Source organism: Ptychodera flava, chromosome 10, assembly GCF_041260155.1.
Source record: "Ptychodera flava strain L36383 chromosome 10, AS_Pfla_20210202, whole genome shotgun sequence".
NCBI lineage: Eukaryota > Metazoa > Hemichordata > Enteropneusta > Ptychoderidae > Ptychodera > Ptychodera flava.
The window spans coordinates 481,144-502,147 of record NC_091937.1 but is presented as its reverse complement, the minus strand read 5'-3'; the positions used below and the strand labels follow the sequence as shown (position 1 = coordinate 502,147).

Below are 21,004 nucleotides of genomic sequence, written 5' to 3'. Positions count from 1 at the left end.
AGGTTCAGGTCAATCGATTAACATATTTCCCTAGAAAATTTCGGAGTAAATCGCCTGATATTTCTGCCAAATACATATGATTTGTACGAAAAATCAATTCTTGTTTGAATTTCTGTAATTTTTTGAAGGAAACGTTACCAAATCGTAGATGTTAAAGGTATGGTTGTAGAGATGTTTTAAGCCTTAGTTTGAGGATAGCGAAATTTCTAAAAAGTAGGGCGATCTACAAGTTGAAATTTTCGAAAGAAATCTGGTCGTTATGTATGCGATCGGACCATCTCGCAAGCCATCCAAAGGTCATGACCCCGTCGCCTACTTGCAGTATTACCGAAACGATTTTTATTGTAAAGTGGCTTCACACATCATTCCGCTTGTCTTGTATGTGCTTTACTGTGTTTTGTGTCTGCATTTGGTAAAGTTGTTAGTGTCAAAATTAACAAATGGGTTGTTATTTAAAATAAGCCATGGTGAGACGTGGAAGTGCGTCTCAGACCACCTTGACCTTTTGACCCCAAGTTTCATAACCGGTTCCTTCCTCAGTCGCTTACATAAATATGGAGGTACCAACTGTCTCTCCATTATATATCTCTTTCTTAATTTTATATTGTATCTATGTTATTGACATCTCTAGAATACTTATGTCAGGATCGTTTTGTGTCCGACTCTGTTAGTTAACATTTGTCGCCTTGTTTGTTATGCCGTGGACTTTGGCCTTTATCAGTGTATCGCTGACGTTTGGATTTCCTTTGTATGCGATGATCGGTTGTTTGGGGAATAAATTCGTAAATGTTTCGTCCTTTTCTGTATGTTCCAAGTTTCCACACAGTGCATATAGGCCACATTTTGTTGTGAACACTAGTGAGTGCTCTGTCAATTCGTTTGCTCACTTGTGTTCTAGTTGCGAACTTTGTTTGTGATGTGATGTAGTTTTCCTGTTGTTATCTCACGTTAAACAGTGTTGTTTTATAAATATTCATGAGCCCTAATGCATATTCATGGTAACGTTTGACGCCCATGCCTTAACCTACTTGCGTACAGTGAAATTTGATCAAGCTGCAGAACTTCATTAACCAAGGTGTTGTTTTAATAGATGTGTATCTGCGATTTTTACAACATTAACACAGCAGGGCTTGATGTGGTCTTGTTTACGTCTTTAATCAGCTACATGCTCTCAGTTACACAACACACCAGGGCCACTCCATGAATGTCATGAATGTCCATGAATTAACACTTCCTGTGTTAATTATGCACATACCTAATTCTAGGTTAATAATAGAGCTATAGTTCTGATTTTTGGTATGTAGGGATAACTATGGGATACAATTTTTTTGACAAAATATCACGTGACCTTGATGACCTTTGACCCCAAATATACATATATGTCTATAACTCAGTAACCACAAGGGCTACACCCTTCATATTTTGTATGATGGGAAACCGTATGACGCCACAACCTTTACCCCATTAATTATTTACATATCTAATTTTGGGCAAGCCAATAGAGCTGGAGGTCTGATGTATACAATTTTTTTGACAAAATGTCACATGACCTCAATTACCTTTGACCTCAAATATAGATATTTCTTCATAACTCAGTAATCACAAGGGCTACACCCTTCATATTTGGTATGATAGGACACCTAATGATGACGCATCCTGTACCTCATTAATTATTCATGTATCTAATGTTGGCCAGTCAAAAGAGCTGGAAGTCTGATTTTCGGTATATAGGGATAACTATGAGATACAATTTTTTTGACAAAATATTATGTGACCTGGCTGACCTTTGAACCCAAATATACATATATGGCCATAACTCAATAACCACAAGTGCTACACCCTTCACATTTTTTATGATGGGAGACCGTACGGTGCCATATCCTGTACCTTATTAATTATGAACATCTATAATTCTGGGCAAGCCAATAGAGCTAGAGGTCTAATTTTTGGTATATAGGGATAACTATGGGGTACAATGTTTTTGACAAAATGTCACATGACTTCGATGACCTTTGAGCTCGATTTCACAAATATTACTGTAGCCTTTCATCTTTTTTGCATATTTATTTCTCTATTGCGCCTGTGCAGACAGAAAGATGGTAAACATTTTGCAGAATTACTTAATCGTCTCAGAGTTGGCCAATATACACAAGAAGATATAAACCTACTTCAGCAAAAGTCTGATGAAATTTCTGGTCAAGCAGATCAATGTGAAAATGCAATTCACTTGTATACTACAAATTTAAATGTTGAAAAACACAATATTGAAGCATTTTTCACTAGAGTGCTGACAGAGAAATTACGGTGGCTCTACTGCATTCCAATGCAGTAAATGGCGCTTACTCACTTTACTAGTCGCCTAATAATAAACCGCCACATACTCCATCAGGATAGATTGGTGTTAATGTATGCAACTTATTTTTATATCAATGCGCCAAACCATGTCGTATATACAATTAAATGTATCTAACACAAATCTTGTGTATCCTGATCCCAACCCCATGCCTCCAAGTCAATTACTGCTTACCAACAACCAACTACTTCAATTGGCCTCACGCTTTAGGAGCTTCAGTGTCCTTGACTCTATTTTTCTTAATTCACTTTCACACATATCAAGGTTGTTGATACTTAGAATCCACACTTGAACTTATGCTGGAGCGGTAACCAACCAGTTCAAATAACTTTCATTTATGTCAAAACAATTTGACTTTTTGCCAAATTTCACATTTATGGCAATTAATAAACAGTAAGGAGGTACAAAGGACGTCGGTGCCCCCGGGCCCCATGTTGGTATATAGGGATAACTATAGGATAGACATTTTTTGACAAAATGTCATGTGACCTCGATAACCTTTTACCTAAAATACACGTTTATGTCAATAAATAAGTAACCACAAGTGCTATGTCCTTAATATTTAGAAGGATGGGAGACCTTATGACAACACATGCTTTACCTCATTAATTATGCACATATATAATTCTGGACAAGCCAATAGAGCTGGAGGTCTGAATTTTGGCATACAGGGATTAATTAGCAATAGTTTTTTTTTTTCAAAATGTCACGTGACCTTGATGACCTTTGACCTTGAATATACTTATATATGCATAACTCAGTAACGACAAATTCTTTACGCTTCAATTTTGATAGGATAATAGACCTTAAGATGTCACATCTTGTACCTAATTTATTATGCGCATATGTATTTCTTGGCTGGTCAATACAGCCAGAGGTCTGATCTTTTTTCCCGATTTAGAACCATAACTAAGACATGCCTCTTGTTTCAAATTGTGAACAATGATATAGACCTATGTGCCCATAGATCTGAACATATACACTCCAGTGATGCTTCTTAATGACCACATTTCCCTGCCCCATCAAGACTAATACTCCTATTACAAGTGGGGACTATGTCATTGTCAATGACTTGTTTTTTTTGCAGGATATGCATATTGGCTTGGGGAAAGAGTCAAAATATTATAAAGGTGCAGCTGAGCCTGGAAAACTGGATGCATTGCTGAGAGTAAAAGAAAACATTATACAAGAAAAGAATAAGATCATTGAAAAGTGAGTTCTATTGTTCAATTTGAAAGTTCTTGAGTCATTTGAAATTCTGTTTGCAGGAGTGCCAGCATGCCAATATTTCAGGCATATGTGAGCCCTTTTGCAGGTATTTAGGAGTATTAAAAAGGATAAATGAGGGACCAAGTGCAGTACAGGCAGACTGTAATATATGGGACTTTGCACCCCCAGCTATGGTAAAGGGGAATAGCACAAAATCATGATGTTGACAAATCATGATTGAGTATGATTGGCCCCTGGAGATTGACCTTTTCGAAAATTGGAAATTTACCAATGTTAATCTCTTAAATTGTATGTACTGGGTGAAAGTTTATCAAAGGTTGTGTGAAATAGATGAAGAGAGTTGCATTTTGCTCATGTAGGAGCTTTAAATATAAATAAATTACAGTTACAGTACCAATGATTTTGACGATGAGATACAGCTGGATATTGATACACTACCTAATTAGGTTTGTCAGTTTGCTCTCAAATTTACCCTTTTAGTGGTCAACTTTTACAACTTTGCGCCAACATCAGACAGACTAAAAACAGCAGGTGACGCAGCAAGATGTCTGTAAACTAATTTACTATGTAGTATGTTTATATCTTTACAGCAGCTATCAGTTTCAATGGTGACACACACAGAGACTGGTTGCCAAGTTTTACAAGCAGTTCAAATTCACGGAGAGGTGGTAAAAGAACGACGTTACTGCAAATTTAGACTCAGAGGACAGTGTTCTTTGTTGTTGAATATCAATAAAGTTCATGACTTCAAAAATAATAGAGTGATGTGTAAAATGAACAAACTTACTTTGGTTATCAACAAATGAATGACACCACATTTCTCAATGAGCTGACATCGGGGCCTACTTCAGTACGAAGTCAGGAGGTGTTTGTTAAGTGCCTTTGAAATTGAGGAGAGGGAGGGAAGGGTTTCTTCGGTACAAACACAGTCGCTCGAGAGCTATTCAGCTCTGGGACTATTCGCCCCATAGACGACTGTACAGAAGCGAGAAACAACCCAAGTCTGGAAACAGAATGGCTTTAAAAACCACGCCATGTCACATTCCGTGTCCGATTTCACTGTGAAAATTAGCAAGTTCATCTATCATGTAACCGTCGATAGTTCCCTATCATTCTCAAAATTCATACCTGGTACTTAATTTGCTTCAAAAACGCTTGTTTCGTGTGATTTTTGGCCGAATTCGACAGACACGTCGCTAAAACATAAGAGTGAGCAACATTCCGGTCACCTCACAGTGGACGTTGGGCACCTCCACTTTACTGACGTTAGCGCCGCATACCCATGAGGGGTGACTGGAAGGTTGTTCATGCCTTATGTTTTGGCGACGTGTCTTGTGAATCGGACGAAAATCACACGAAAATTCATACCTGATACTTCATCTGCTTACAAAATGCTCATTTCCTGTGATTTTTGGCCGAGTTCGAGAGACACCTGGCCAAAACATAAGCGTGAGCAACATTCCAGTCATCCCTCATGGGTAGGCGGCGCCAACGTCAGTAAAGTGGAGGTACCCAAGAGGTGACCGGAATGTTGCTCCACCCCCAGGTTTTAGCGAGGTGTCCGTCGAATTCGGCCGAAAATCACACGAAACGAGCGTTTTTGAAGCAGATATAAGTATCAGGTATGAAATTTTAGAATGATAGGGAACGATCGACGGTTGCATGATATATGAACTTGCTAATTTTCACAGTGAAATCGGACACGGAATGTGACATGGCGTGGTTTTTATAGCCATTCTGTTTCCAGACTTGGGTTGTTTCTCGCTTCTGTACAGTCGTCTATGGGGCGAATAGTCCCAGAGCTGAATAGCTCTAGAGCGACTGTGGTACAAACCCCATGAACCAGTAAATTCTGTCGTATCTCACGCCCATAAATGCGTGGTTTTACACTTTTGTAGTATTCAATATGTTCCAGAACATTTGCAGTCAGTTTTTTTTACCGATGTTCCAGATGATTTGCCTGGCAGGAAACTGCCAGTTTTCAAGTACCGCAAAACAATGTTGTTGGCCATTTGCTTTGAAATACCACCACAACGTTTACCAATTTCTGAAAATGACAGACCGTTTAAATACAACTGAACAATCTTCTCTCTCACTTCAGCTGGTGTCGTCCGGGAGCCATCCATGTTGCGTTTTTTGTCTGGTTCAACGTCTGTTTGTACAAATGTACAGATCATTACGCCAGTGAAACTGATAGCTGCTAATTACATGTCAGCGTATGTATACAAAGCCCCACCATGGCTGGCAATACCAGAACATCTCATTGTCTGAGTTTTATTAGACTAGAAAGTTGCTGACTCAAAGCCTGACTTCCAGACATTGCTATCGCTACTCAAGCATTCTGATTCTTTCAGATCGATTTGTGTTGTTCGTTTTAGATTTTGTTTGAAGTCATGACTTAATTGATATTCAACTACAAAGAACACTGTCCTCCGAGTCTAAATTTGCAGTAACGTAGTTCTTTTACCACCTCTCCGTGAATTTGAACTGCTTGTAAAACTTGGCAACCAGTCTCTGTGTGTGTCACCATTGAAACTGATAGCTGCTGTAAAGATATAAACATACTACATAGTAAATTAGTTTACAGACATCTTGCTGCGTCACCTGCTGTTTTAGTCTGTCTGATGTTGGCGCAAAGTTGTAAAAGTTGACCACTAAAAGGGTAAATTTGAGAGCAAACTGACAAACCTAATTAGGTAGTGTATCAATATCCAGCTGTATCTCATCGTCAAAATCATTGGTACTGTACTGTAATAAATATAAACAAAGACATTACAGAGAATGAAATATTTTCTCATAGCACAAGATCTGCACATGGACTCAAAGCAAGTGAATCAGATTTAATGCTTTGAAACTACTTTTACAATTAAATCCATCAGCAAGTTTTGATAACCGTGACATGGCTATAGAGCAATATCAGATCAATTGAATGTTCCTAATTTCTATCAGTGTCACTGTCTCATAATCATATATATCAGTTATAGTTTGTCAGTATTTCTTCAAGTGCAGCACGTTTTCAGTACTCTGACATGTACATAATACCATGTGCGGACATCTTAGCCATTCTCAAACTTAATATTTTTTTGCCATTCATTACTTGCACCGACACTCACTCAAAAGGAACTGGGAGAAACTACAGTAGCTGTTCATTGCTGCCGGCAAAGACGTTTCATGAAAACTTGAAGCAGTGTTCTCAGCCTTGCTATCCCTCATTTTGGCTCTATCAAAGTTATGTGGCTGTGAAGTATAATCATTGCATTTACTCTCATGTAAATGATTACTTTCTTCACCATAGAAATATCTGTGCTTTTCTTTTCCTTAGAGGACATTAATAAATTTACTTCCACACAGCTGCTTTACTGCATTTTTAGCTCATATATATATATATATATTATATATATATATATATATATATATATATATACATGGGTTTCATTAAGTATTGAAACAAGGGGCCATATGAAAATTAAATTAATTCTGGGCTTAATAATAGAGCTAGAGGTCTGATTTTTGGTTTGTAGGGATAACAATGAGATACAATTTTTTTGGACAAAATATCACTTGACCTCGATGACCTTTGACCTCAATTATACATATTTCCCCATAACTCAGTAACCACAAGAGCTACACCCTTCATATTTGTTATGATGGGACACCTAACAATGACACATCCTGTACCTCATTAATTATGGACATGTCTAATTCTGGCAAAGCAATAGAGCTGGAGGTCTGGTTTTTGGTATATAGGGATAACTATTGAATACAATTTATTTGACAAAATGTCACATAACCTCAATGACCTTTGACCTTGATTTCACAAATACTACTGTAGTTTTTCATCTTTTTTGCATATTTATTTCTCTATTGCCCATGTGCACCGAGATGTCTCGAACCCGGTCATCACTGCTTTGCAGCTATATTTCATTCTGCTTTTAACTGTTGGCTACTCTAGCACTAAACAACAACAATAACAAAGTAATAATAATAACAAGAGACAGAGACACAGTGTTGGGGGAGTCAAGGTCAACTACTTTAACCCTTTCACCCCCAGTTCCCTGTGTACAGGTCCAACTTTACCATAGAAAACAATGGATTTGGGACAAACCATGGTGGTAAAAGGGTTAATCCTTTTCCTGCCGAGCGCCCTTGTCCGTTATCCTGCCAAGTCAGTAGAAAACCGCCCCATAATATGTGCCTGCAAAAGATTGGCTCTCCTGCACGTTATCCTGCCAGGCATTTTGGCAGAAATCGCCCATTTTCAGGGTAGTTTTAGCTGTACTTATACGTGTTAGACTTCGATAATTTCTACATGCCCGTAGACAGGGGAAGGAGCTCAAGGGTTACTGCAGAAAAAAATTGAGGTCACCGGCTTTGTTTGCCCCTGGGAGTGCGTCATTTTATTGCCGTTTCATGTTTATTTTTTCGGAAATAAACTCCTTCAGTATTACGCACGTCCGCTAGGCACAAACATCACCTCACTTGTCTGTTAGTCAGAGACCCTGAGGGTACTAGGGGTGCAGCAGCACCGGCAAACCTGTCCTGTTTCCCCAGGGTAGGGTCAATTGAATACGTACCTTCAACGACTTGGCAGTGTAGCACAAAAACTACGTTTTTGCCGTTGTATTAACGACATGGCTGAGCCATTGAAGCACAGCTCCACGTAGTTTAGCCAGCTCAGTTGGGAGTTGGTTTACGAGTGTTACCGTTCATTACTGACTTAATCGAGTGGTCCTCAGTCAGGTACGGGTTTGTACCGACATGGCTTGGGCTGCAGCTAACCAGTGATAACCAGTCACTACACCCAAGTCTTCAGTTCACTTTTGCGATGCACGGGTGCAACGCAATATGCTTCCATTGTTCTAGTCATCGATGTGTCCACATGCCTGGCAGCCATATTGTACTGCTAGCTGGTTTGCATAACAAAAGCAGTCCCTGCTAAGTGCAGGCGGTATCCCCGTAGCATTGACCTTACACTTATGTCCCCTTTTGAATTCTCTGTACGCAAACAGCGTACGTAGTTACCAATGCGTCGGCAAGAGGATACGTTTGCCTGCAAACCAGAGCCAATACTTCGGATGATGGAATAAATAAAAAATCCAAAGCTACGTCCATTGAATGGCACGGCCAAGGCGGTGAAGGACGTTGCCTGGCTTGAACTAGTAGAGCTGAAGCCCAGCTTAGTACGTCGGACACCAGTTTGTAATGGTATTTCCGAGTCGTTCATATCCGTTCCATGGGAGGAACAAGTCGAGCCGTCCCGTCAAAAATACGTTCTCATTTTCAGTCACGCACAACTGAATAAGTGACTTTCGTCTCGCACCATCGGCACCATCTGCCAAGTCGTTTGCAAGAGGTAGCCTTCTAGATTAGCATTGCCAAGTTGGTCAAGTTCGGCAGCAATCTGTATAGTGCCAAGCAGCCAAGTATGTCCAACTCCGCCAGAAAACGTCACCATGCTATCCTGCCAAGTCCACTAAAAAGCGGTAAAAAAACCCCAGCCCCCCTCGGGTGTGGGGGACTGGCGGACAGGTTTCTGCACCTTTCCCTGTCTATCGACTCCCTGCGAACCCATTTTGAGGGGAAAAGGCGTTCCTTGTCAGAAAACCTGTCCTCGGATGACCCCTAAACGCATAGGGGATAGCAAAACGTAGTGCCGTCAACTTGGCAGGAAAGGGGGTACCCAAAAAGGGCCCGATTTCCACCGGGTTGGTAGAATAACGGTCACCAGTGCTTAGATTCTGGCTACACCGAATTTCAAGCGGATTTTCACCGACTTGGCAGGAAAAGGGTTAATACAAGTTGACAGGCTGCAAGCCAAAGTCCGCCACTCGGTTAGTATAGTGGAAGAAGGAAAAAATTCTTACTCTCTTTTCGGCTTTGGGTGGGAGGGTGGGGGAATGCTCGAGGGTCAAAGCTAACAATGGGTACCCAAGGGTAGCCTCGTTCCCACGATATCCAACACAGCCTCGAACCCGCCCAATTTAAATGACAATAAAACAAGTATTATTGCAATTCTTTAAATAAGTTCATCTGGATTGAGAAATAACTTGAGATGGATGATTCTTTTTGACAAATCCATAGTGAAATAGGTGAGAGATGTAACACACCACTTTAGTTACGTTTCACCGCTAACCTAGCAGCTTCTTCAGACTGACAACTCAAGCCATACAGCCTCGATCTTTTACAGCTGCTATCTGCTGCCGTTGAGGGCGTAGTATGGATGAGTTGACAGGGAGTCTGACAAAACCACCAGATGGATCAAGGAAACCATTTGGATTAGACGGAGGGGAGAGAACATTCTAAATAAGGATGAGGGGGCCTACAAGTTACATAATCAATAATCAATCGTCTGTCTTATACTAATGCCAGTTGCGTAATGGATGGAGTGCATGAGTGTGCAGAATGTCCATGGCCTTGAAGTAATGTTTAACTTCATGTAAGCGCGATAGTGAGTCAGCAAGATTAACTTTAGTGTTGACGTATCTTGCTGTAATATAGAAATTCGAAAGGGTGAAAGCCAGAACAGTTCCTGGAGCCAGGTCATGGCTGTAGTATTGCGGGACGTGCCGGAGTTGATCATATACAATGTATACGTGGTAGTATTGTCCGTATATACTACAATGTGGTGCTGGTCCCAGAAGTGATGCCACCGTTTGCACACGAGTAGTATTGTGTAGAGTTCTTGCAAGTTGATATGCGCGTCTGCAATTGTGGGGTGGTCCGTGGACTATCGCGTATAAAACCAGTCGTTCAGGTAAATGCCCGCTCCTGCCGTAGAGCACGTGTCGGTGGTGAAGATCTGTTGGGGCAACGGTGTCTCCTCGATGAAGAATGCCGTACCATTGAACATTTTGCTCAGATTTGCCCACCAGCTTATGTAGGCTTGCGCTTGCTTGTTTAGGCATATATGGTGTGATTGACGTGAAACAGAGTTAGTCAAATCGATGAGACGTAGCAGGAATGTGCGACCACCGCGGATAACTCGTGCCGCCCAGTTGAGTTTGCTGACAAGTTGTTGAAGCTCGCGTTTGGTTGCCTGCCTTTTTGGCAGCCAGCATGTAAGGAGATTGCTGAGGTCCTGCAGTTTGCTGCTGTCTAAGGACAATGTCCGGTTGTGCGTATTTGTTTCAATGCCGAGGAACGTGAGGCATTGGGTGGGTGCGATCACTTTCTCCCAGTAATAATAGTGAAGCCGAGTTGTTGTAACAGTTGTAGTAACGCTTGGAATGTTTGCTGACATTCCAGTTTGGAGTCCGCAATTATTAGGAAATCGTAGAGGTACACTCTCACAACTTGGTACCCTTTTCTGCGCATCATTCTAGTGATACTCCTGGTAATGTGAGTGAAAATTTCCGGGCTTTTTGCTGCCCCGAAGGGCAGTCTCGTGTCAACCATGTAGGTCTATGAATGATTCCCTGTGAAGCGGTAATGGAGACAGGTAGCACTCTGAGAGTCTGCGCTTATGGGTACATGGCGGTAAGCGGATTTTAAGTCAACTTTTTGGCTAGAAAGGCGCCCGGTTTGCAAGCTGAGATGGCGTTATCTATAGTTTCGTATTTGAAGTGAGTGGTCGACGCGTATGAGTTCACGCTTTTATCGACGGGCTGGCTGCAGTCTTGGGTGAGTCGAACTTTATTTGAGTCTTTCTTTAGGTATGGCGCCTCGGCTGCTAACGTTTCGCGGTTGTTTAGCGGTAATTCTGTAGTTACCAGTGGTGATTTCGTGGGCGATCTGTTGCTCAACCGCGTCGCAATAAGCTGGATCGGTGCAGGAGGCATAGTTGGACCTTTCAACTTTATGGAGGGGTGTGCCAGGGTCGATGATGTCGAAGCCATAGGTAATGCTGTGCAGAAGGAAGTCGCGGTCAATATCGTCCTGTAGTTCATTTTCCCATGTTGTCAGGCAGTCAGTCAGAGGGTAGCTACCTTATGCTACGCTTGGCTGTTGGAGTTGTTGCTCCGGAGTGCTTTGTGGCTATACTGTGGGTGGTCTTTTTGACAGCCCTCCTCAATGTACATGTGCGCGAAGCGACAGGATGACCGTTGGCAGCCGGTTTGATTTTGGAAGTCAAAACAGATTTCCTTGCCGTTTGAGTCGTAATGTCGGCCTTTAGGTGGTTTCTTGGAAACGTTTCCTTTTGTCTGAGTAGTGTCTCTTTTATTGGGATGATACAGTGAAAGATACAGGTCGACAGAACCCCATGCAATTGAGTCCGCTACTTGCTTTTTTCTGATACTCGTGATCATATCACAGAACTGATGCGGATGTGAAGGATTGCGCGTAATCCCCGATGTTGATTGTGTGATCGAGGTAGTCTAATGTGTCCTTCGTAGACATACCACGGGTAATTAATGTCTTTAAGATGCGGGCGTTAATTAAAATGATGTTTTGTTGGAACATCTTGGAACAGGTGTTTATATTTGAGGATAAGTGCTTTCACCTGTTGTTGTTGTGACAGCTGGAGCTGTGCCAACTTTGACTCAAGATTCTCCAGGATTTCTGAATTTTTGAGTTTGACTGAGCCCAGCTTTGAATTTAGGGTATTTCACTTAAGTCAGTTTCACTATCACTACCTTGATAATAGTTTGAATTGACTGCACTGACAAGTTTTGTTACAGTAGAATTATTCCTATCTAAATGTGGCTTAAGCATATCTATGTGGCATAACTTTTTTTTTCATCTGTCAGGTGTTTTTATGAAGTAATTTAGATAGCTTAATTTCTTATCAATTTGATAAGGACCAAAATAATGAGCATGGAGTGGTTTTCCATGAACAGGAAGAAGAACAAGAACTTTTTGACCAGGTTCAAACTTCCATTTTGAGGTTTTTTACTTTTTGATGTATTTCACTTTTTGTTTTACTTTATGGACTGCTGCGATGACTCAAGGTTTTCCCATTCTAGTCAACATGCTTTTGTAAGTTTTATACAAAATTTTGATACATGTTGCAAAATATTCAGCAATTCATTACCGTCTGATAGTAATTTCTCCTTGAATAGCTTGAGTGGGCCACAGACTGTATGTCCAAATACAAGTTGTACGGTATTAACAAGAGAGTCAGTCCAACTACAACTATTGAAGCCTTCGGTGGAAAATGGGAGCGCACAATCATAGCATAAATTCGGTAGAAGAAAACAAGTGTGCTCAACCAGTGTTTCTGTCTTCAAGGAAGGTTACTTTATTTAAACCAATGTTTCGGCAGTACACAGACTACCTTCTTCAGGGTTACACTAATGGAAAAAAACATATGAAAATACAACCTAGATAAGGAATATTGGATAAAATATGTGTCGAAAGAAATTAGAAAAAAAATCAATGATGTAAAATAGAACAGAAAAAATCATACATTAAAATCCAAGATAAAAATGAGAAGAAAGTACTAAGTTTAAAAAGGATTACATGCCAAGGAAAAGTAAGAGCATTTCAGAAATTTTTAAAGGAAAAGTAACCTTATTGACGTCGTTGTGTGTCAACGTACACCGTTGTTCGCGCTACCGCTCGCCAGACGGCAAAATGGCGAATTGATTCACTCATTGGCGACTCAGACGATCAGAACAATCGCCAGACTGGCGACTCAAAATTTGCACGTTCGGTCACTTTGTTCTACGATGTTCTGTTGCATTGCGGTGTTTGTTTTACTTCTTGGGAAGTCTTTCACCATAGTACTACCGTATTCATCTAAGTATAAGCCCCGCCACTGTTTTCAGAGTATAATGGGTTGTACAAGTTGGTAAAATTACTTTTCAGATCAAAGAAACTAATGGGACATCGAAGTTCCCGTGATAGTATCGTGAGGAAAATGGCACGTATACATGTACTTGTGCCCCTCCGAAATGTCCCCCGTTAGCTAAATAGAATAGTCCCACTTCAGTGACGTCCGCCATTGTTCACGTTCACGCTGTCCTGTTTCCCGGGAGGTTGTCATAGTCTAAACATGCAATTTCAGTTGTTTTCAGCGATCATCCTTTCATCTGTGAAGAGCTTTTACCGGTGACCATTACAATTTTCACTGCTCTGCTGTTGTTTTCACAAGACACGGACCGTTTGATCTTGGAAAGTAGAGTTGCTTTTATGTGCAGCCAATGCACATGCCAGTTCACGGGTTCAAACCATGCTCTTGAACGTGAACGGCAGCATACATGATGTCTTTGTTTCACGTTTATATTTTATTTCAAGGTATGATTCAAGCTGAAATGTCACCAAAATGTCACTTTTATAGCGAGGGATTGTGCAAACCAGTTTGATTTGAAACAGCTTTGTAAAACACTGTTTACTTAGCTCGGAAATTGTTACTGAGTTTTGCTGTCTTTTGGCCATGCACGGACGTGTATCAGTATCAGTACTAGTGATCATGGCATGCCATGCCACGTTCATGAAGATCTTGAGGATGTTTCTCTTTTCTGTATTTTTTTGTACTTCACAATTTCTTTGGTTGACGTTTGAAAGTTCAAGTGGTGATCAATGGTCATGCATGAGTTTTGATACGAAGCATTCTTTTTATTGAACTATTAAAGCAGCACTGAGGATAGCCCTGCGTACGATGCTGTGTGTTCCGCTACAGCTAATAGCCCCGCTGTGGTGAGCGGGGCTATTAGCTGTAGCGGAACACACAGCATCGTACGCAGGGCTACACTGAGGATACATATGATGATGAGAAAGTGGCAGACTTCTGAAATATTTGGTTATGATTACTCTTGAGTGTTTAATGATATCACCTTTGACCCTTCGAGATGAATGTGTGTGACCCTTGACCTCACCTCTCAAAAGAAAAATCTGGCTACTTGTGTTCACACTGTATTAGCCAAAAAGGCTAATCAGCTTGAGTAGCCAGAGCAAACCCTGACGTACTCCGTTGTTCTGTAGTAAACTGAACAGGACCTGACTCCTTAGACTAAAATAGATCTGCAGGGCTATTGACCCTCTAAGTAAATGGCAAAATGTAATACGGTAGTCTCATGGCAAACAATACAACACGGGAAGAAATTAGCCCTCTGCGCGGGCGATGCTGAAATTATTTTCATATTCGTTTTTGTATTCGTATTCGTATTCGTATTCGTATTGGAGTCACTGACAAAATTTTTTCTTATTAGTCCAAATTTCGAACGTTTTATATAAAAGTTCTGTCTTTACAGAACTTTAAGTGCTTTTATGATTATATATATCAAACTTCAATATTTGAGAATATAAGTTGAAAAAGATCCAATCTTTTTAGGCCTTAGATTGAAAAATATCGTTGCTATCATTAGAGGAGAGATTTTAAAAACAAATGGCCGGTACACAGGCGCTCCTTAGCTGGGTAGTCTGCTAAATAGATCAATTTTCGGCTCAATCTATTGATCCCGTGGTCGATATGCCCGCCACTGTAACCCAGTGAGTATTTAGGTTACAGTGGGGTTATATTGACCACAGGATCGATAGATCGCACCGAAAATCGATCTATTTAGCAGACTACCCAGCTAAGGAGCGTCTGTGGACCAGTAGTAGTCTTTGGAGGAGAGATTTTTTACACAAACATCATTTTCGTATTCTATTCATTTTCGTATTCTATTCATATTCGTTTTCCTATTAACTATCACAACAACCAACTTCTACATTCTGTTGACATCGTTAGTATCGATAATGGAATTTAGCTGACCTGCCCAATTTCACTAGTTTTAAAGGTAATTTTCTCGTTTTAAACTGATATCTCTGTAAAAGTGATTGTCATAGCGAGAGTGAATGCAGGGCTCAATACTTTAATAACATTTTCAGTTGGTCGCATTCCCCTGAGTCGAAATTTTAGGGCATCCTTGAAAAAATTAGAGGCATTATGTATTGTCACGAAAACCTTAAAAATTAAATATGACATGCTATATTTAGACTGCTGTTGCAAAGAAAATATCATCTCATATGATGTGGGAAAGCGTCATGAAAGAAAACGAGATGAATAAAATGGTATCATAGGCCTATGTCCTCGATCGGTACATTTGTTTCCCTAATAGAGACTAAATTAATCATATGTATGAGCTGTTGTCTTTATTTGAGTACGGCCCATCTCTTTTTCTTTCCTTACGTTTGCGTCAACTGTCATTGCCAGAACATGTTGATCAACTTGTGTTGTGATAAGATACATCAGAATGCATGGAAATTGATCCGAGAAATACCAGTATTCTATGATAAATAGACTTCAGCTAGTATGGCTGTTGCGACTGGCAAGCGAGTGGTTTCCGTCATTTGCTACTGAGCAATCCAGTGTTAGTATTACGTAGTTTGCCCCACTCTTAGATCTTTATTCAATACAACTCCGTTCTGCAGATCACTCCAAAAACTTTCAGCAGTACTATTTTGGGGGACCAATAAAGCCGCTAGCCATAGACGGCTACTTTTTCAACACAAACTCTGAATAGAAATGCAATTCAATGGATATTTTGTTGGCAAAAACGTATATGCGCATTAATCCCAGTGTTTGTCAATCGCCAGGGTCAAACGCTATTAAGAAACGTCTGTTCTATTTTTGTACATCCATGGTCTGTTCTAAATAATTGCAGTCGCTACCAGGCAGATTTGCTTATGATATTTCAACAAAGCTGCTTGCTATTTAGATCTAGCTGAAAACGAAAACCTTTATAAAACAGGCTAATCCAGTCCAAGTTTAATGAAATCAATGCATTGATCTGTACTGCTTTCCAAAGGACGATTTCCTGAAATGGTCCAGTTAGCTTTGCATCCTACAGGCCACAAAAGCGAATATTCATTACCCACGTGAACGCATGTAACATGTTGCAGTAACGCGTTGAGGAACTTGTTTTCCCTTGTCAGCTATATTTTGATGACGAATTATGCTGTTATTATGATTGGTTCAATTGAAAGTGATGTGACAGCACTAAAACTGCATCTGATACTTGATTGGATTGTAGTGAAATTAATCGTTAAATTTATGGGATATTTTGACAGATCAAGATAACATCAGCATACACATTGGCAGCGCTGTGCAGTAGAGACAACGCGCTCAAACCTCGGAGTAATTCCTCTCAACGGATAAGTTATTCAATGTGTATTTTGGGGTCGCGGCTTTTTGGGACAATGCTCTGTGAACACTGAGCGAATACACATTGAACTTGATCGCGTGTGGAGAAATGTCTTGAATGCGACTAACGTTCAGTCGCAATCTCATAAAATTTGGTCTCCTATGTGACTGAAAATGGTCGCTACTTTGAGCCGTGATTGAATGTAATAATACAAATGAAATCATCCGTCCGGCGGTCTGGTTTTATGTTATTATTGCTCACATCTTTACTCGGAAAGGTAAACTACCTTAATACGATTGATATCTGTTACTTCCTCCCCAGTAGCAACACGTAGAATTTTGTTGTAACTTGGAATTTTGTAATTTTTGCCTTACTGCACTCCCTGAGTGTTTTGTTGACCAATAAAGTTTTGTAAAGTATGTATTGTATTGTTATTATTATTTATTTCAGGTCAACATAGAGCCATATGAAAATCAAGTAAAATACTTAAAATACAAATTGTAAATTGATATGATTATTCTAAAGTGAATCCAACAAGATGACTGGATATAACAGTTTTCAAATTCTTTTATTTGGATGGTTGTCCTTGACGACAAGTCCCCCGTTCATCATAGCTTTCTACAGTCACTCGTTTTGCAGTGCTCCACACCCCTCTGCCCTCCCCGCAAAATAACGGTATAGTCCGGAGCAGCTCTTTTGCACAACAATATTGCCTTTGTACCATCGTCTGCTCGCACTTGTCCCTTTACTTTGGTATTAAACTACCTGATTTTGGGGTGCATCCAGCTGCTCGGACAAGAGACCTTGGCAAGCGAAGATGCTGCCTTACCAGACAGATCCCAACCGGTTTCAAGTATTTTTTTCAAATAAGATAAGGTAAACAAAATTCTTTAAGATCTACATATGCAAATTTATGTAAATTTAACAAAATATGGCAGAAGAAATTACGGACCATATTATCACAATATTTAAACCTCACTAAATATCGTATATTGCACATTTCATACCTAAAACCTGGACTAAAAATACCAATTTCTGTCAGTGACTTCAATACGAATACGAATACGAAAACGAATATGAAAATAACTTCAGCATCGTTCTGCCCGGTTAATGCCATGAGGTGAAAGAGTGCCAAATGCATTAATATAGAAAAGCTCCTTTTTAGTCCCCACGGACACCGTCCGGGGGGACTTATATGTTTGGTCATGTCTGTGCATGCGTGCGTGCGTGCGTGCGTGCGTGCGTGTGTCCGTTCAAGTTTGATCATAACAGCAACACTGCCGCCTTTATCAGCTGGTTTGACAATAATATCCTGTCTTGTTTTGAAGTGGTTGAGTGCGGAATGTTCAGCTGATGTAAGTTGTCCCAGTATCTTTTCCAGTTTTGCCTATTTAAGTTGTCTGACACCCTCAATCATTGTGAGAAAACGTTCTAATATTAGCGTTGTCAGATGGAGGGGGGACATATTCTGACTTGATGTACGGAAAGGGTGTGTTTGTAGTGTTTATGTTGCGATCGTCATCTTTGCCTCTAAACATATAGGCAAGTCTGCATCTTCTTTTGAATTCCTCAATGTCAAGTTTGAGTTCATTAATGTTCATGTGTTGGGGTGTGGGATAAATGAAAGTCCCTTTGAGAGAAGATTCATTTCTTGCATAGTGAGTTCACTGCCGGAGAGGTTAATGATAGTTTTCTGATTGGGTGTAGGCTTTGATTTTCTGTTTCTATTATTACGTAGGTTCTTTTTGAAGCGACGATGTTGTCCAGACATACCATACGTACAAGCTCAAATTGGCAAAAACCAAGAAACCCTTGAATTGACTCCCTAACAGAAAATTTAAAACTAATCGCTAAGTCAAGGGATAGAATACAAACTGTTAAAGTTTATAGGCTACTTATCTAAGCTGGGACGATACACAGCTGCAGACTTAACCCTTTTCCTGCCAAGTCGGTGAAAATCCGCTCGGAATTCAGTGTAGCCAGAATCTGAGCAGCCACGGCAGTTATCCTGCCAAGGTGGTGGAAATCGAGCTACTTTTCGGTACCCCCTTTCCTGCCTAGTCGACGGCACTACGTGTAGCCAACCCTTGCTCACGCTAGGGGTCGTTCGAGGACAGGTTTCGGGCGAGGAACGGCATTTGCTCTCCAAATGGGTTCACAGGGAGTCCAACAACAGGGAAAGGTGCAGAAGCTACCCGGCCAGTCCCCTACCCCGGTGGGGGGACTGTTTTTTTGGGGGGAGCGTACTTGGCAGGTTAGCACAGTGACTTATCCTAGCGGAGATTGAGCGAACTTGGCTCTAAGGCACTACCTAGATTGCGGCCGAAATTGACAGTCTCGGCAACGCTAATCTGTAAGGCAATGGCCTAAGACCGCCTCAGCTGGTGGTGCAATTTTTTTGCCAATGGTGCGAGACGAAAATCACGGACTCAGTCCTGATTGACGGGACGTGCCGACTGATTTTGACGGACTTGGCTTGATTAGTCCCTGCAATGGAACTGATCCGAACGGAATTGAGCGACACTTGTGAAGGGTAACCACCGCTTTTAACCGACTTGTTACCTTCTCGAAAAGACTACCCGCTCAGATGTCGGACGTTGTCGGCTGCACTTGGCTCTAGACGTTCAAGCCGTGCAACGAAACACACCGCCTTAGCCTTGCCATTCACGAACATCGCCTTAAAATTATTTACCATTGTTCACCAACTTGGCGGCTGTGGTTAGGTGCGTGAACCGTTGTTCACCGACTTGTTACGCCTATGTTGTCCCAGTGAAGTTCGGCTAACGGCCGAGTCTAACGGCAGTTGGCAGACCTGTGTTTGGTTTATACCGTAGTATGACTGACTCAGGTAGAGGTACCTGTCTGTATATTCCGAGTTTTATGCACTCGGGTGTCAATGACGGGTCGTCATCACCGCTGATGACGTAGACGTGCTGGCCACGTTATTTGAGCGAGCAATGTTTGCCCAACGGACGAGGCCAAGACAGCCGTTGGCAATTTTGGCATCCTCGATCTTTGACCGCCTTAGTTGGGTAAGCCGCTTGGAATGCGACGGTTGTGACCCAAACAAGCCGCTGAAGCACTGTTCGTTGCCGTACAAGGACGAGATGGCCAGTCCATTACTGCTTAAAGGGCGATCTGTCGGGTTGGCTTGTCACCAACTTGGATGACAATACGCCCTGCTCGGGCGTACTTAGAAGGGACATGAGGTTAAAGATACGGGTTTCCCACCCGTACTAAACACGGGCCTGGGCCAACGTCCTTGGGTGGCAGGTGTGTACTGCCATATACCCAGCTGGACGGAATGTCAAGTTGAGATGCTAATGACATTGACTTTGTTATGCTTAAGTGCTCGAGGGATTTGCATTGCAAATGAGTATTATTAGCATATAAAATGGTACGGACAGGCAATTTACATGACGGGTAGGAATGTCAGCGCCGGTTGGTGGACTGATTGCCGAGGTCCATTATAATAACAGGTGGCTGCATATATAAACACCCCTGCGTCCAATCATGTCCAGGGCGTTGTTTCCCTGTGGCTTTAAAGGGCGGGACCCGCTAGTCTGTGGAAACTGTTCCAGACATGAGCTTGACGGACCGGAAAAGTTTTCTGAAGGCGAGCAGATGACTGAAGCTCAAACCTGCTGCAGAGTCCCCGGGCGGTAGTGGTAGCAGCGATCGCTATGATGCCCCTACTAAACATTCTAAGAAGTCGGGCAAGAAACGCTACCGTAAGGCGAAGCTAACTCCGACTGAAAAAGCCAGTGCTAAGCGTAAACGTAAGACTGACCGTTCTCCCGACAATGATGATGGGTCACCGGCTGCCGTGGTTCTCCCCCGGCTGCTCCGGGAGAGACTACTTCACCTGCAGAGACTACATCTGCTGCTCTGGTGGGAGATACTCCACCTGCAGAGACTACATCAGCTGCTCTGGTGGGAGAGACTACTCCACATGCAGAGACTATATCTGCTGCTGCTAGTGAGACAGTTAGTAACGAGACGCCTGTAATTGGTTCTGCCCCGGCTGCTCCGGGAGAGACACCACCTGTTGCGGTCATCATGAGCCCTCATCCTGCCACAGGAGAAGTTCCTGTGCCCAGTGCGAAAGAGGTTGTGTCCTCGTCATCAGCAGACGCTGCCGAGCCTGCTCCTGGCATAGTTACGTGTGCTGGGATGTCCCCGCCAAAAAAATAGTGCGCAGAGTTCGTTATCAGGACAGCCCACCTGATAATGAGCCAGACATGATCCTTGATGCTGCTACGGGCGAGTTAAGACCCAGACTAGACGCCCAGACAACGGTGATTTCACCGCTGAGTCCGACTCGGAGGTTGACAAGGATGCGGCAGAGGACGATGACTTTTATGACAGGGAGTATGTAGGTTAGGCAAGTTGACGACGACGATCACATTGCTGC

At 41.7% G+C, this 21,004-nt stretch overlaps 1 protein-coding gene across 3 annotated transcripts in view; it reads left to right on the top strand.

Annotated features, from left to right (window-relative positions):
- The window catches only part of LOC139141691 (centrosomal protein of 85 kDa-like), a 257,293-nt gene that overhangs the window by 91,160 nt on the left and 145,129 nt on the right, over positions 1-21,004 (top strand). For all 3 annotated transcript variants that reach the window (XM_070711276.1, XM_070711275.1, XM_070711277.1), the window contains one exon: positions 3,441-3,565. In XM_070711276.1, coding sequence (XP_070567377.1) covers positions 3,441-3,565 — 125 coding nt within the window. The remainder of the gene's footprint in view (positions 1-3,440; positions 3,566-21,004) is intronic.